At 38.7% G+C, this 15,244-nt stretch overlaps 1 protein-coding gene across 7 annotated transcripts in view; it reads left to right on the top strand.

Moving 5' to 3' along the window:
• The first annotated feature begins 2,598 nt into the window (after nucleotides 1-2,598).
• The window catches only part of gbf1 (golgi brefeldin A resistant guanine nucleotide exchange factor 1), a 78,723-nt gene continuing 66,077 nt past the window's right edge, over nucleotides 2,599-15,244 (top strand). For all 7 annotated transcript variants that reach the window (XM_069538317.1, XM_069538319.1, XM_069538318.1 and 4 more), the window contains exons 1-3: nucleotides 2,599-2,976; nucleotides 6,109-6,213; nucleotides 10,059-10,125. In XM_069538317.1, the coding sequence (XP_069394418.1) occupies nucleotides 6,118-6,213; nucleotides 10,059-10,125 (163 nt within the window). In that variant the 5' untranslated portion in view covers nucleotides 2,599-2,976; nucleotides 6,109-6,117. The remainder of the gene's footprint in view (nucleotides 2,977-6,108; nucleotides 6,214-10,058; nucleotides 10,126-15,244) is intronic.

Consider the following 15,244-nt stretch of genomic DNA (forward strand, 5'->3'; position numbering starts at 1 on the left):
CCTTTAACAGTTTTAATCTGCTTTTACATTCTTATTTCATCACTGCAGCTCACAATAAGAGGCAACTTTGTAAACACAACTGCAAATAAAAACTATGCCCTTTCCTCATTTATATGGAAAAAATAACCCACATACTGGCGATTACTATCCTTGATTATAAATGCAACATTTTAGGAAATGATTAATAAATATGTCTTTAAAAAATCCAGATACTTATAGGATACATTACTGGAAATTCAACCAAAAAATGTTTTAACAACCTTGTTCATGTTGTGTAACTAAAGAGTAGACAGGGGAGAATAGATTTCACCCTGTAATGTAAACTAGTTCTTGAGGTTTCACTTATTAACCAGCATTACTGCAGTGTGGGTGATACACACAATACAATTTAAGAGAGGGGTGCCCAGATTTAAAAGATGTGTCATCTGTAGACAAGTTACACCCACTACCAAGAGTTATTAATATGTGTTGTCCACTTGATTGATTTTCATTCTGGTTTACTCTAACAGCATCATCCTAAACTTTGGTTTTGTTTATTTTTCTATCCATTCCTAATCCACAACCCCACCTTTGTCACATGACCATGCTTGTAGCTGGATTGAAAAACTCATAACATAACCAGCTTCATAATACAAGTTATCCAGGATCAGGCTGAGTGAAGCCAGCTCAGAGCCAGACGAAGCAGGACTCTCTTTACAGGTCCCAGATGAACTCCAACGTCTTGTCCCCCAACTATGTTTAAAATCCATTTACTCCTTTCATTCATTCATGCTGATGGTTGAAAGTTCATTCTTGACCTTGGAAATAGCAGTTTGATGAAATAATCTGAATTTATGGTCCATTTATTATTTTGTCCAGAGCTTTCAACCACAGCTGAGTATGTAACAGCTGTGGTGAACACTACATCAGTGAAGCAGAAAGGACCCTGTTAACAAGAGACTGCCCGAACATGACAACATCAGCTGTCTGTGAACACCAGACCAAAAGCCCTCACAGTGTACACTGAGGAGAGGTCAAAGGTCATCAACCAGGAGTCAGTGGGTGGCAGGAAAAGAATCAAGGAGGACAGCAGAGACATGATGAGCATGAGATATGTTGACAGCTATAAAAGAAGTTAACTTGAGATATTTTTGATCATATCTTTTCCTCAGGCTTGAGATGAGTGGCTTTCAAATGTAATCAGACACCCAGACAATACTGAAGTCTTCATATATCTACATATATAAACTGGATACATTTTGTGAAATACTATGATGGTTTTTTTCATTTACTGTCCCAAAGCCAGTTTTCACACATCAAGCACTTTATCAGGAACACCTCATCATCTGCTCATTCATGCATTTACTAATCAGCCTGTTATGTGGCAGCATAACTGTTGGTGTCAGACTGGCTGTTTTCATTATTTCTGACAGTTTATCTCTTGAGGTTTTCACACGTAACATTCTGTGGCATTTAAATGTAAGTTTTAAATGTTATTTTAAATTGCTAGTTTTATTTGACCAACAGTTCAGAACCCAAGCATGTTCAATTCACTTCACAGAAGACAATGAGAAGCACCAAACCCCCACAGCTGAGTAGCTGGAGAATGATTTTTACATGACATAAACTATTGTTCAATCATCAGATTTGTTGCTTTTAGGTTTTGCTGATCTAATTAATTTGCTCATCAATAAAAGCAAAACACATTAAGGCTACAACTTCTTGATCCCCTTGTTGCAACCGTTGGCCTAATCCCTGTGTGCCAAGGATGAACCTTAATGCTCAAAAATCAAACCTCATGTAACAAAATCGTAAAATCTTGATTTTCAACAGCAGCCTGTACACACAATATAAACTGACAATATCGCATACATATCATTAACAATATGCCCCAACTGTATACTGCTTTTTCTGAGCTTTCCAGCTGTCGCCATCTTTCATGTAACTGCAGCACAGTGTAGGCCATCCTCTGTTTGGTGCTCACAGTCCTCATAGGCAAAATTATATTTGATCAATACTTTTGCTCTGTGTATATATGTATACATAAATCTTGGAGAACATGGGGAGGTAAAACCCAGCAGAGTATTCGAGAATAACATTTGTATTAACTCTGTTTCCTGTATGCTTCTCTAGTTCTTTGTGTTGTCTGGTTCTGTTTTGTAAATTTTTCTCAAATTGCAGCATTTCACCAAAATGTTGTGATCATGTTGCTGTATTGGCTTCTCATCAGATGTGGCTTCTTCCGTTACAGCGTGCTGTGCTCTCAGCCACTGGATCCAAACCAACTGGAGCCATTAGTGACAGTATTTGACCAAATACAGACAGCCAGTCTTGTCCATAAAGAAGTGTTACACAGATCCAGAGCCTGCCAGGTGAAAGGATACCGTCTGTTATACTGTCACGTTGTCAGCGTGGGACCGTTCCCTCCAATGGAGACGCACGCAGTGCTTTCGTCACCAACCCTGTCGCAACCAGCCACTACTCCACTATTCATCCCTTGTCCCGCCTTCTTTTTTCAAACTAATATTACTATTTAACAATCGAAGTGATTATCTATGATTTAAACCATACTGTAAATATGAATTGATCTTTAACTATAATCCCCTGATATCCACGTTCACTGTAGAGCTCCGCATGACGCTTAAAGGCATCACTTTGTGGCCCGTCAATCAAAGCCCCCCCCCCGTCATCACGCTAGGTTGAGAGCGCAGAGTTTTTCCACGTCAGTGTGTTTACCAGACTGACAGCCGCAGGAAGCCGCTGCATGTATTCACCTGTGGGCCCTTTTCCTCTGAAGACTGAGCAAAGACGCGGGGTTTGGAAGTATTGTGCTACCAAGCAGTGGAATGTCGGAAGCGTTCATTCTGTCTGTTTGTCGTAGTGAACTGAACTTTGCTCATCTTCATTCACTGTTGGCCGACTAGCCTGCGAGCTGGCCGAGCTAGGCTAGCATTAGCTACAGCAGGACTCCGTCTTTGAAAAAGCAGCCACACGCAGGTAATATACTTATTTTTTTTGTAAATCCAGATAAGCCTGTTGGTGCGTGTGTTAGTCGGCGTTTTGCTTATGAAATTCAGTCATTACATCACTGCTGTCACGAAGAGCAAACGCTGAAGACACAGCTTGTTACCCTTAGCAAAGTGACATGCTAGCTAGTTGAGCTAAGCTAAGTGGTTGACAGTCAGCTAAGTGGTCTGGTTAATGCAGCAGCTATGTGAACCACGTAAACACAGTACGTTGATAAATGAATCAAACTGTATTGACGTGTCCTCGCCATGTATTTGTTGTTTCGCTATCGCCATTGTTTGAACAGCTCACTGTGCCGGGGAGTTAGCTCCTTAGCTTTATCTCAAGAGTAGACGCTCCTGTCTCCATCGCATCAGCTAGCTAGCACCCCCGTAGCTCACCTGACAGCCAGGTAGCTTGCTCGTCTCACCTGTGGGTGTATGGCTGTATGAGTTATGTTGCAGTTTAATAACACGCATCGGGGAAGTCAGTGTGGCGGTGGGAGGGAGCTGTCTTTGGACCTGGAAGCTGGAGTGTTGGTGTTAGCTGTGTTTTCTGTGAGAAGGAGCTGTGCTGTGGAGACGTACAGCTGTTTGTTATCTTGAACAAACATGAAGTGCTAGCTGTCACTGATATCCAAGTATGAAGGGGGAAGTGCGAAATGCACACAACATGCAGTGATTCATTGGTGTCATTAGGAAGCTTTGACCAAGGCAGATGTGAATGTAATGTGAGTGCAATGTAAATGTAAATGTGAAAGAAAACATCATGATCCAAATGAACTAAGAAACATTGATGAATGCTCTAAACAGGGATGAATCAGTTTTGCCCCTGAGCTCTCAGGTAAATGTAGTTTTAGATACTGAACTGGTGGGGAGACTTAACACGCAGGGTTTTTAATTATTTTGCCTACTGTTTGAATGGTAAATGCTTGTATTTATATAGCACTTTGTACCACTCATAGTGCTTTACACTACAGTTTGCCATTCATCCATTCACACACACATTCATACAGTGCATCTATTAGCAGCACTTTTTGTTGTTCTATGAATGTATAGAGAGTGTTAGTAGAATTACTTTAGAAGTCAGAATGAGGAAATTGAATAGTAAATGAGAGATTAGATTTTAAGGCCAAATGATTAAACTTGACATGACTAGTTTAGGTGGCATTACTAGTTTAATGCTGCTGGACAAACCTGCTGATAAATTGAAATGCTTTGTTTCTTGCTGCAGTTGTGAACTAGAGATCGATGGATTTCAGACTTTATGGTGAACAAATAATTGCACACCATGCTGAAAGAGCTGTTGCATATCAGGTTAATCGTCCTGACTACTGTCTGCTTCAGTGCTGATGCCTTGGGCATTTTTATGGCCCTTTCACACATCTCCTCCGAGTGTGTTAAGGTGGAATCTGTTGTGTACACTGCAAATTGTGTTGGAGAATATAATATCAGATCAGGGCTCAACATTGATTCAGATTGGAATTGGGGGTTTAAAAAATGTAATCTGTACATCCCTAGTGAAGTCTCATTTATCTGACCATCTTAACAGCTATAAGCCTGTCACTCTGTCCTTACTTCGAGCCTTCTACCTATCACACTTTCATCTTGTAAATCTGGACAGGCTGCTTGCCAAGAATTGGAAAGAATATGGCCTCACTCACCTAGTCGCTATGCTCACAAGTCTTCTTGTAAAATGAACACATCATTCATGACACAAGAAGGAGGTTAATCCAACCATTTTGAAGAGTACTGCTTGTCAAATATGAACAGCATGTCATTTTGATTCTGTTTGGTTATCTGTATTGGTTTAACGCATTGTAGATATGGAAATATTCTGTTTTGCTCTTTCTATATTCATTTGAAGGTGGAGGTTTTTAGTTTGACTTCAAGCTTAGCGACATGACTTATTACATTATACTTTTTGCAGCATTTCAGATTTTTATATTTGATCTATTATATCTAAAAGATCTTTCATCCATCACTTATAATGAATTCCAGTGTGCACACATCGATTGTTGAAGGTGAATTATGTTTACCATGTAATTACAGTGTAATGTTTTGTTTAATACTAATAATACATTTTTGGACCCCTTATGTTATTATCATATGCAACTGCAATGTAGTCTTTAATGCTGGCAAAGTCAAGTGAAAATTTGACTTAATGTTAAATGTTTACATGGAGAATACTGTTAAAACAAATGTGGAGGTGTAAAAGAGCTTTAAAATGATATCAAGAATCATTTCTCTATGACACACACAGAAGATTTCGTTTCATAGGTTTCTCATATGACCAAATCAACATGCCAAACTTCATGAAGATCTTTGATGGTGTGGACCGATAGTGTGATGATTTGACATGGCATGACATTGTTTCTACGAGAGAGATCGAGTGATAAAGATTTTGCACACTAAGCTGAGCCCTAGCATGTATTATTTTATGTAAGCTGAGGGTAGCATCTAGGTTTTAGAATGCAGGGTTTTCTCAATCATTAATAAGACAGCACTTAAAAGGAACAGAATTGTCGGCTGCTCAGGAGAGAAAGGAAACTGTTATAGACAATATTTTGTCAAACTTATTCGAACTAAACATGTTAATTCATTTCAACATATTTTCTTTTTGAATGGAGTGGTAAAACTATGGCCTTTTACAGAGTGTTGCATTATGGGTTGTGTAGAGCCTTAATGTTTCTAGGCTAGCAACATCTAGGCTAGCAACACCTATCTATAGTGTCCCCTTTAGAGCTGATCAGCCTCAAAAATGTACATCCAGTTTAACATGCCGTAGTTTATGAAGGCTGCTGTACAATATACTATATTCGAGTAAATAAGAATGTGGGCATTTCTGGTTTCAAGAGATGGGACAGTGGCATTTTGGTGCAAACTGCCCTAAGGAACAAATTCATGTATTTTAAAATATTTATGTTAGGTATTTCAGGTCTTAAGCAGTGACAGATTTTAATTAAATAATAGATGTTGTAATTCATCTCTGAGCTCTGAACCGTTTAGGTAATATAATAAATAGTTATATAAAGGGACTTAAAGTGATAATATTGAATTATTGCACAGCCATTGCTTGAATGTCTGCCAAAACTGACCATCTCCACTTCTCTCTTTCTCTCAGAAAAGAAGCATGGTGGACAAGAATATCTACATCATCCAGGGAGAAATCGGCACTGTTGTTGGAGCTATCAAGAGGAACTCCAGATGGAATACTCATACTCCTCTGGTAAGTTAAACTCAATTAATATTACTGTCTTTTAACAGAAGTACTGAAAACATGAAAACTCAACCAGTGGGTGGAACTGAATTCACTAGACCAGGGTTAGTATTTCTGATCGAAGTTATGTTTTTCCTTTTTTTTTTCATGTTTGCAGACCACAATATTTTAATGAATGCCCAAGGTTGCAGAACAACAATATACCAAAGCAGTTATTGGCACCCTTCATTAGTATTTGGTTGCAGAAACTTTGGCATCAATAACTGCATGTAAATGTTTCTTGCAGCCATCTAGAAGCTTGACTGCTTGTATTTTTGCTATTTTCCATTGCTTTGCATTCAAGCTCTTTTAAGTTTGCAGGAGGCCTGCTTTTTAGTGGCAGTTTTCAGCTCTGGACCGATTTTTAGTGGAATTTAGGTCAGGACTCATTGCTGGCCAGGTGAAAACAGACCATCCTTTCTTTTTCAACCATTCTTTTGAGCTGCAGAAAGTGTGCTGTTGTGTGTTTTCCTTATGAAAGACCCTCTTGGGTTTGCCACATACATAGTTTTCCGACACTATGTTACACTCTAAAATTATTCCTCTGATACATTAAGTGGCATGACAGAACCTCCACCGTGTTTCAGTGTTCTTTTTCTTATGGGCTTAATTTTGTTGCCCATAAATAAATCGATGCACTACAATCCAAAAGACCTCTACTTTGGTTTCATCTGTCCACAGACTGTGGTGTATTTAGAGTTTTTTTGCAAGCATTAGTCTTGCCTTTTTGTGCTTTTCTTTCAATAGTGGTGTCCTACTTGGCCTTCGCCCATGGAGCCTTTCTTGGTTTAGTTTGTGGTGTATGGTACTGACTGAAACCACCTCTCCAGGTCAGCCTGCAGCTCTTTAGATTTCTTGTGAGGTGTTTTTTCCACAAGATGCACCAAGCTTTACAGACTTCTGCGTTTCCTCTCAGCACCACATCCTTGAAGCATTTAACAGTTTTATGACTGAAAATTCTTGATAACATTACAAAGTGTTGAAACAGATTTTACGATATTTGTTGATTCCCTTGTAGCCTGTAGATTATGTTTTTTTATTACACCTTTTCCAATACCCTCATTTCTTTTGTCGTCATTGTTATACTGGAAACAATCAGCCCCCTTTTATATACATTAAAAACATCTTTCATTGGTTAATACAAGTTGTGTGAAAACTGAAAATTTAGCCCAGGTGAGTCTTATATGTTTTCAATTTCAATTCAAAAGGGTGACAATAATAATGTTAAAGGTAATTTTCTTTCCTTTTATATTATTTCACTATTCACCTTTGACATTGATTTCATATTCTGGTCGTATAAAACTGGTTAATTTGTATTTATTTCTCAAGATCTAAATAAATAAACTGCAATCAGGGGTGCCAATGATTTTGACCAGGACAGTTTTAGGTATAATGACTTTTCAGATACTGTGTTGGGTTGCACTTCTGCAGCTGTCTGTGTGGCCACTTAAAAACATGGTTTACAAAGTGCTTTTATTAAACACTGACATTTCTTTTAAATAATGCTTTATACCAGGGCTTTGGAATATGAGCCAAAAGTGATATAGATTATCATTATAAATGTCAGATTATTGAAATATTTTTAAATGCAATTTTACAATGCATTAGCATTATGCCAATATATGGTAAATGGTCTGTATTTATATAGAACCTTTCTAGTGTTGATGACCACTCAACGTGCTTTATAGTACAGGCAACAAAGAGAGTGAGGCAAGAACAGCATACACAGCTTTAGAAGGCTTTAAAAAGATGTGTCTGTCAGAGACTGGGCAGCAGAGTCTGTGGCTGTGTCCGTGGACCATTTGGAGATGTTAAAGAAGCTAAGGGTGAGCCTGATGTGTGGACCAGTCAGGAAAGGGAACCTGTAAAGTAAACAATAGCCCAGAGGTGACAGAGACTGAGAAAACAAGATAAAACACACAGACGCTCATAGGTTGGGCAGGGAGAAGAGGAAGAGGCTGTGGTGGACCAGGTGAAGGCAAAATAATAAAATAACTAATGTAGATGACCACTGAACTTTACTCTTCAAGTGCAATAGATATAAAAGGCCAATAAATACAAGCCAAGAAGCTGAAGGGAAAAAGACAAACAACACAAATTGACAACCACAGGAGTGCATACAATAGTAGCAACTCTTTCTCCTATTAGCAGGTCATAACAAAATTATTGTTTTTACATTCACCTTAAATCTTGAACCTTAAATTCTGCCTTATTAAATTAGAGAATCGAATTATAATTGGGAGCTTAACAGTTTTCAGATTTACTCTTCTATCCTTTCAGTGCTAACCAGAGTCTCAAGGAGCTGTAGGGTCTGTCATCTATGGCCAAAAGTAACTCAATGGAACTGAACCCAAAAGATCCCTGCGCAGCTTCATGGACAGTAAACAGGACAAAGGATCACAGACTCAAGACAGTGTTTGAAAAGGATGACCTTGCGGGTTTGGTGAAACCTCAAATGCTCCCTTTGACTAAGGATGATGAGGACTAGACATCTTGTGGTCAAATACTGTGGCCTTAAGCTCTTGAGATTTGAAACATGTCTCTGGTGACTTTGCACTGTTCTGGGCAGACTTAAAGTAGAAATAACTTTCTTATGGCTTTAACAATTAGCCTAGCAATGATTGTGAGCATAGGAATATTGTCAGCGCACCTGTTGGAGGCACAACTCGTTTTTTTCCGAAACCTCAGCCACAGGGACCACTTCATTCATTACACATGATTAAATCTACTTTCACCAATCCTACTAGTTTATAGTCCACATTACTACTCTACTAGACGATTAACTCTTTATCAAGCCTACAACTAAAAATCTAAAGTTGAAGGCTCAGAATGTTTATTGTTATATATAGAAGTTTGCTTATTGCAACCAACTGAATATCCTTCCCCTTAGGATGAGGAAAAGGGGTGATAACACAAACTAGTCTGAATTCAAAAGGATAAATGGCTGAAAATGGGTTGATGGGACAGGAAATGTCTGAAAAGGGAAGGAGTGGAAATGTTGGACTGATACCTTTTGTCATTGAAAAGCTTAAATGTATTATGACGTTGTAGAATGGAACATGTATCCTTTCCTCTCAGCTCTCTTTGAAGAAGTAGAAGATTAAGATGGTACAAAACGAATCACATTAAAAATGTGAAAAAAACAAAAGAATCCTTGACATTCCATTGCTATCGGTACATTTTACATGTACAACAGTGACATTTATGTTATGTTATGTTAACATTTAACATTATTAGGTTTAAATCGGTAGTGATATCCAAGACTGTACGCCTGGCATGTGATAATTGAGAATGTAATATCCTCGACCAAAATGTGATATTGAGTTAATCAGTTTATAGCTACAATTAATATAGCTTATTTTTAGATTTTGGTAAAAAACTTGTTTTTCTTTTGTGATATCATATCTGGGCTATTTTCACACAGTTTGATATTCACAGTCACACATCTTTGTGTTTTAGACTGTTGCCAATTCTATTTCAGCCATCTCATCAGGGACAGATATTATCACCCTGCTAACAGCATGATAGAAACAGTTTTAGTCTTATGCTTTGAGCTGGGGCCAATAACTGCTGACCCTTAATGCGATACTCTTAGTACAACAAGGAGCTGTGTTAATAAGTTGGGTATTTCTTTGGAGGCAAAAACATCATAATTAGTCTAACCGATATATTTTTGAGTCATTTGTTATGCACAATATACTGAATGAAGTTTACTATAATTAGCCCCCTACTTATTTATAGAAATGTTTTTTTTTTTATATGGCAACTATGACTTCTTGCTTCTCATCATTTTTCTCTCACGTTTCTCTGCCCAGGATGAAGAACAGGACCCATTACTCAACAGCTTTGGACACCTCAAAGAAATCCTCAACAGCATTACAGGTATGTGGGAACGGGATGAAGTAGTTTGGGTGAAAGGTATTGGGATCTTTACCAGTTTGATTTGTGCGGACCAAACTGTCTGACTGACAGCTTTCACACCACCATAAATGAAAAAAACCATTCAGGCTTTATTTAAATTGAAATGCACAATTTCTGACAGATATGGAGCACTCCAAATCTTATAAAACCCATATGTTAGTTTAGTATTATTAGTTTAGTTAAGTAACTTCTAAACTAAATCTGATTCTGTCACTATTCATCAAAGATAGCTGTATTTTGTCTTTCATTTTTCATTGTTTTAACACATTTAACACACTGTGAGTTCCTTTTACCTTGTCCAAATTGAAAGGGGATATTTAATCAGGTAAGCTCAGTAGATTTCCTCTGAGAAAACAGAGAAATATCTTGGCCTTTCAAACTTGTCAACATTATCTTGCAACAGTGGATCTTTTCTCTAGATTTTTCTATTGGAACATTTTAAGAAATCACGGTTTTTCTGTGAAAGAAATATGATACACTTCTTTGAGACAACGATAAAGATAAGTGTTATCTGGTGGTAGACTGCAAGTTTATTTACAAAAAACAAGGGGAAGGTGAGTGAGGTGCAGTAATATCCACCAGGGATGCAATTAGAAGTATTACTTTTAATTTTCTGGTAGTACTAGAATATCATTCAATGCAAAATGTGTCCTGTAAGAGAATTCCCAGGATTTAGAATATATACAGTTTAGATAAAATGGAGACTTTCTTTACTTGTCGAAACAAAAATGCTTCCTGGCTCTTTCAATATTGTTTTTTAAATCCCTGTCAGGAAAGATGAAACAACACAAAACTGTATCAGATATGAGAAAAATATTTGTTGTTCTTTAATTTTTTTTAAATTCTCAAACATATGATCATTAGATGATAGTGTAGGGCTGTTTAATTAACTAATTTTTGCTGATTTCTAAAATCCTGAAAAAATGTATTTTGCTGATGCATTTTTCTTATCATACTGCACCCACTGATGGATAAATTTAATTCATGACCTCTGCCCTGTTACACTATAGACCTGTTATAAATTGTTGTGTCCCAATTGGAGGAGTTATTCTATGTCATATCTTTAGAGCAGCTTTGCTGAATTAGCTCAAAGTTTGTCTTTATAATGTTTAGGTCCCAAGACAAAGACAGTAACAGGGCTCCAGGGTGTAACCATTTTGGTCGCACATGTGCCTAAAACTCTGTGTGAATAAAAATTTCCTTGGTCACATCAGTGCACCAAAGATTTAGCTTGTCTGTCTCTGTATTTTAGCGAGTCACGTCACTTTCTCATCTCATCTCATCTCCTCTCCTCTGCTGAGTCTACATTCACACATGCAGGCCCGGGCTCGCCCTGCCTCTACTCACTCACACACTGACACATGGACAGTGAAGAGGAGAGGTGGTGAACGAGGCGATGAATAAGGTGGTAAATGTTAAACAGTGGAGACAAAAACTGTGAATACAGGGTTTCCACGACGGACCTCTTATACAAAATGTGTAGCACTGCTGATTCAGAGTCTCCTGTCAGGGTGTGATCCGGAAGGAAGGCAACACGTGTTATGAGAGGCCATAGTGCCCTGATTCTAATCAGGTCATCCATGATTCTTTGTGAATTGTGCCGGATGTAATGAAATTCCCTTTGGGCATTCCTGATATATTGTTTACAACTATGTAAGGTCATATGACCTTGACCCATTGACCTTCAGCCACCAAAGTCTAATCAGTTCATCTTTAAGTCCAAGTGAATTTTTGCACCAAATTTAAAGACATTCCCTTAAGATGATCTTAACATATCACATTAGGCTTAACACATTGAATTTGAACGTTGGGGCTTGCGGACACTTGAATGTCACCACACAAGCAGTATGGAGGCATGTTATGTTTATTCTGTTGTTTTATTAAGTCTGAAGTCTTGGTCACCAGTTACTTCAATTGTATCGGATTCAGCTGCTACAAAGTTTACTTATTTTTTGTGGACTCAAACACTTTGCAAATGTTTATACCAAATTTTTAGAAATTCCCTCAAGGCATTCTTGAGATATCACGTTCATGAAGGTGCAACAGAAGAAGGAAGCTGCATGTAGTGAAATCCAACACACACAAATGTCTAGTTTATTCAGTATCACTGGTGATGTAATGAGTTGATGTGGTGGGAACATAACCACACTGTGGCATCCCTAATATCACAATAACACTTCCAGTGCTTTGGTGAGGTGTCTGAGGTCACATGATTGTTATGATGAAGATGCTACTCACTGATGGCTTTCAAGGTTTGTCAGTCCTGAGTGAACCTTGAGTCTATGTCTTTGTGAGTCTTTTTTGAAAAGAATTGCTCGCAGCAGCAGTTGGTCCCAAACGGGGATAAAGTTCAGTGCATGTCCCCTCAGAATGGAAAAAGTCTTGGGACGTAAAACACTTTATAGAACTTTAGAAGGGTTGTTGTACCAAGCTCTGTGCTCATTGTTGCTTTGCAGCTCAGTGTTTTTGTGTTGTAGGTTGTCAGGCACATCAGCTGGTTTCACATTAAACAGCATAGCAAATATGTTCACTTCCTTTTGTTTACTTTTCATATCCTGAGACCTCTTGCCAAATGCCTGAGGGAATTTGAAAACTCAAAACTATATTCAGATCACAACAGGCTCTTGTTGAGCAGGAGTGCAGTGTTTGCACAAAATGCACTATTTTACTTTTGCAGTTCTAGCAGCTCTGAAGTGACAGCAAGTGCATCCTGATTGTGGTGGCAGCTGATCATGACTATGACTACAACAAGACTGATTGATATGTCTCCTCAGATACTCGACCATTACTGACAATAATTCCTCCATTAATACCTTCCTTTTTGCTACAAACTATTTGCTCTAACCAATGCTGTAATTACTCTACTATTTCTCTGATGTTTTTTTTTTCCCCTGTTAAAAGTTTTTTGGGGTATTTTTTTCTTACTCTTGTTGAGGGTTAAGGGCAGAGGATGTCACAGCTTGTATAGCTCTATGAGACAAATTGTGATTTGTGAATATGGGCTATACAAATAAAATTTGATTGATTGATAACAAGGCTCATTCACAAATTCTCCTTTTGAATGAGGTTTCAGCTTCTTAGCCTTTAGCTCACTCACTTTAAACCTTGTCTGCATTACATAGTCTCATTGAAAATGCATTAATGTAGAGATCTGTCGATTTAAAATTTGTATTAATTAAGTTACTGCTTAAGCTGATTTGCTTTTCAGAAATATATACCCATCAGATATGTTTTAGAACAGAAATACTTTTTGTACTCTTGCTGATCAGGTGGGTTGTCTCTGACAATGGTAGTGTGGTTAATAAAAAAACCTTGATCAGTGCATCACTACCAGAGACACAATTTCTTCTCAGGTGCTGAGAGAAGAAAATCTATTCCTGAAATGGACATTTTCCTGGCCTTGCTCAAATATCGCTCAAATGTTTGGAGGAAAAATTGAAGTCAGTAGAGGCCAAATATTGGCACAAAAATAATTTACAATTTCCAGCAAAAGATAACAATTAATACCATATTAGTGTATTTTGTTCCCAAATTTGGGGAAAAAGTCAAATAACCTACCGTCCCTGCTTTTACATACATTGACATACAGAAAAAAATGTTCTTCCATCCTGCAGTTTGTTGAGGGTATAAACAACACTTGTCAGCGGGCCCGGATCTAGAATGTTAGTGATGGCCTCATCCGATTGAGCTTGTGCCTACAACATACAAAAATCTCACAATATCTTCCTTTCCCAAAGAATGGCTCAAGTGTGTGTTGCACTGGTGCTTGTCTGACACCCCCCCACATCCTGAGAGGCCCAAGCTGGCTCTGAAGACAATCCTGTATGTTGTCATGCCTTTGCAATGACTGTCCAGGCAGCTCCCACAGTCCTACTCTACAGTTGTGTAAGTTGTTAGCAATGGGAAAGATGCAACACATGGAGCTGCACAGTCGGAGCCCCCACCTCTGCTGTATTCCTCCAGGGAATGCCTCTGCTACTAAGACGGACAGGCGCTGCTGGCTGAGGAGGAATCCACCCTTTTCCTCTCCCAGTAACCCTTTCCCTTCTGTCCTCAAATCACCAAAAGCTCATGTTCCTCCGTGACCATCTCTTGAAATGATTCCATTACAGCCATTGCATTTGACCAGAATTCGAATAAGAAATTGAAATATTTTTACAGTTTTTTTTTTTATTTTTTTAGCATTTGCATGAAGTAATGAGTCCATGTCAAGGACGTTTGAAGGCTTGGTTGCATCCTTAAGCCCTAATCCCCTCTATACCGAGCGTCTCAGATGTTACTTCTATGCCCTGATGAGAGACAAAATGGAGCTCAAATAACCACAGTAGAGCGGAATTCTGTGCTTGACGGACTGATCAATTTGTTTTGTTTTTCAGCAGCATAACAATCTAATAGATCTATAGTTGTGTCTCAGAAACAGCATTATTTTGGTAGGAAATCTTGTGGGTGGGCTGTGTTGTGCTGCTGCTTTGAGGCTTCGCAGCAGCCCAGCTGTCTGCTTACTGACAGCACAGTAATTTCATTCACTCTGGCGCGCATCTCTGTTCCCTCTAACAACAAAAGCCATCCAGTTAAGGAAATATGAATTAGTCCCCACAAGGTTTCTCAGCCCTTGTCTGTCTCTCCTCTCTCTCTCTCACTCACTCTCTCTCTCTTTCTCATTCTCTCTCTCTCTCGTTCTATCTTTCTCTTTCTCTCTCTCTCGTCGCTCTCCCTGTTTGGCCCAGGGTTTCTCTGCTCAGGCGGTCTTGCTCTGTTGTAACTAAGCTGATTGACAGGACCATGTGCCATAGAGCTCGAGAGTAGTGCAGCTGGAAGTATATCATCTGCAATTTTAGTTGGGTAAATATAGCAGGCAGTCTTGTCAAGCAGAGAGATAAATTGTTCTGGGAAAGGAAGTGTTGCTTCTCTTTTTTGAAAGCAGGGAAAAAAAGTTTCCTTCAACTCCTGGAAAATGTAAGGTCCTCTCTCGACTCCCAACAATGAGAGCACAGTTGTAGACGGGCAACGATGGACCATGTGTCGTGATGCCTCAGCTCCATCTCGCTCAGTCAGCTAGGCAAATCAGTCCCGGGAAGCA

Source organism: Paralichthys olivaceus, chromosome 14 (genome assembly GCF_024713975.1).
Source record: "Paralichthys olivaceus isolate ysfri-2021 chromosome 14, ASM2471397v2, whole genome shotgun sequence".
Taxonomy (NCBI): domain Eukaryota; kingdom Metazoa; phylum Chordata; class Actinopteri; order Pleuronectiformes; family Paralichthyidae; genus Paralichthys; species Paralichthys olivaceus.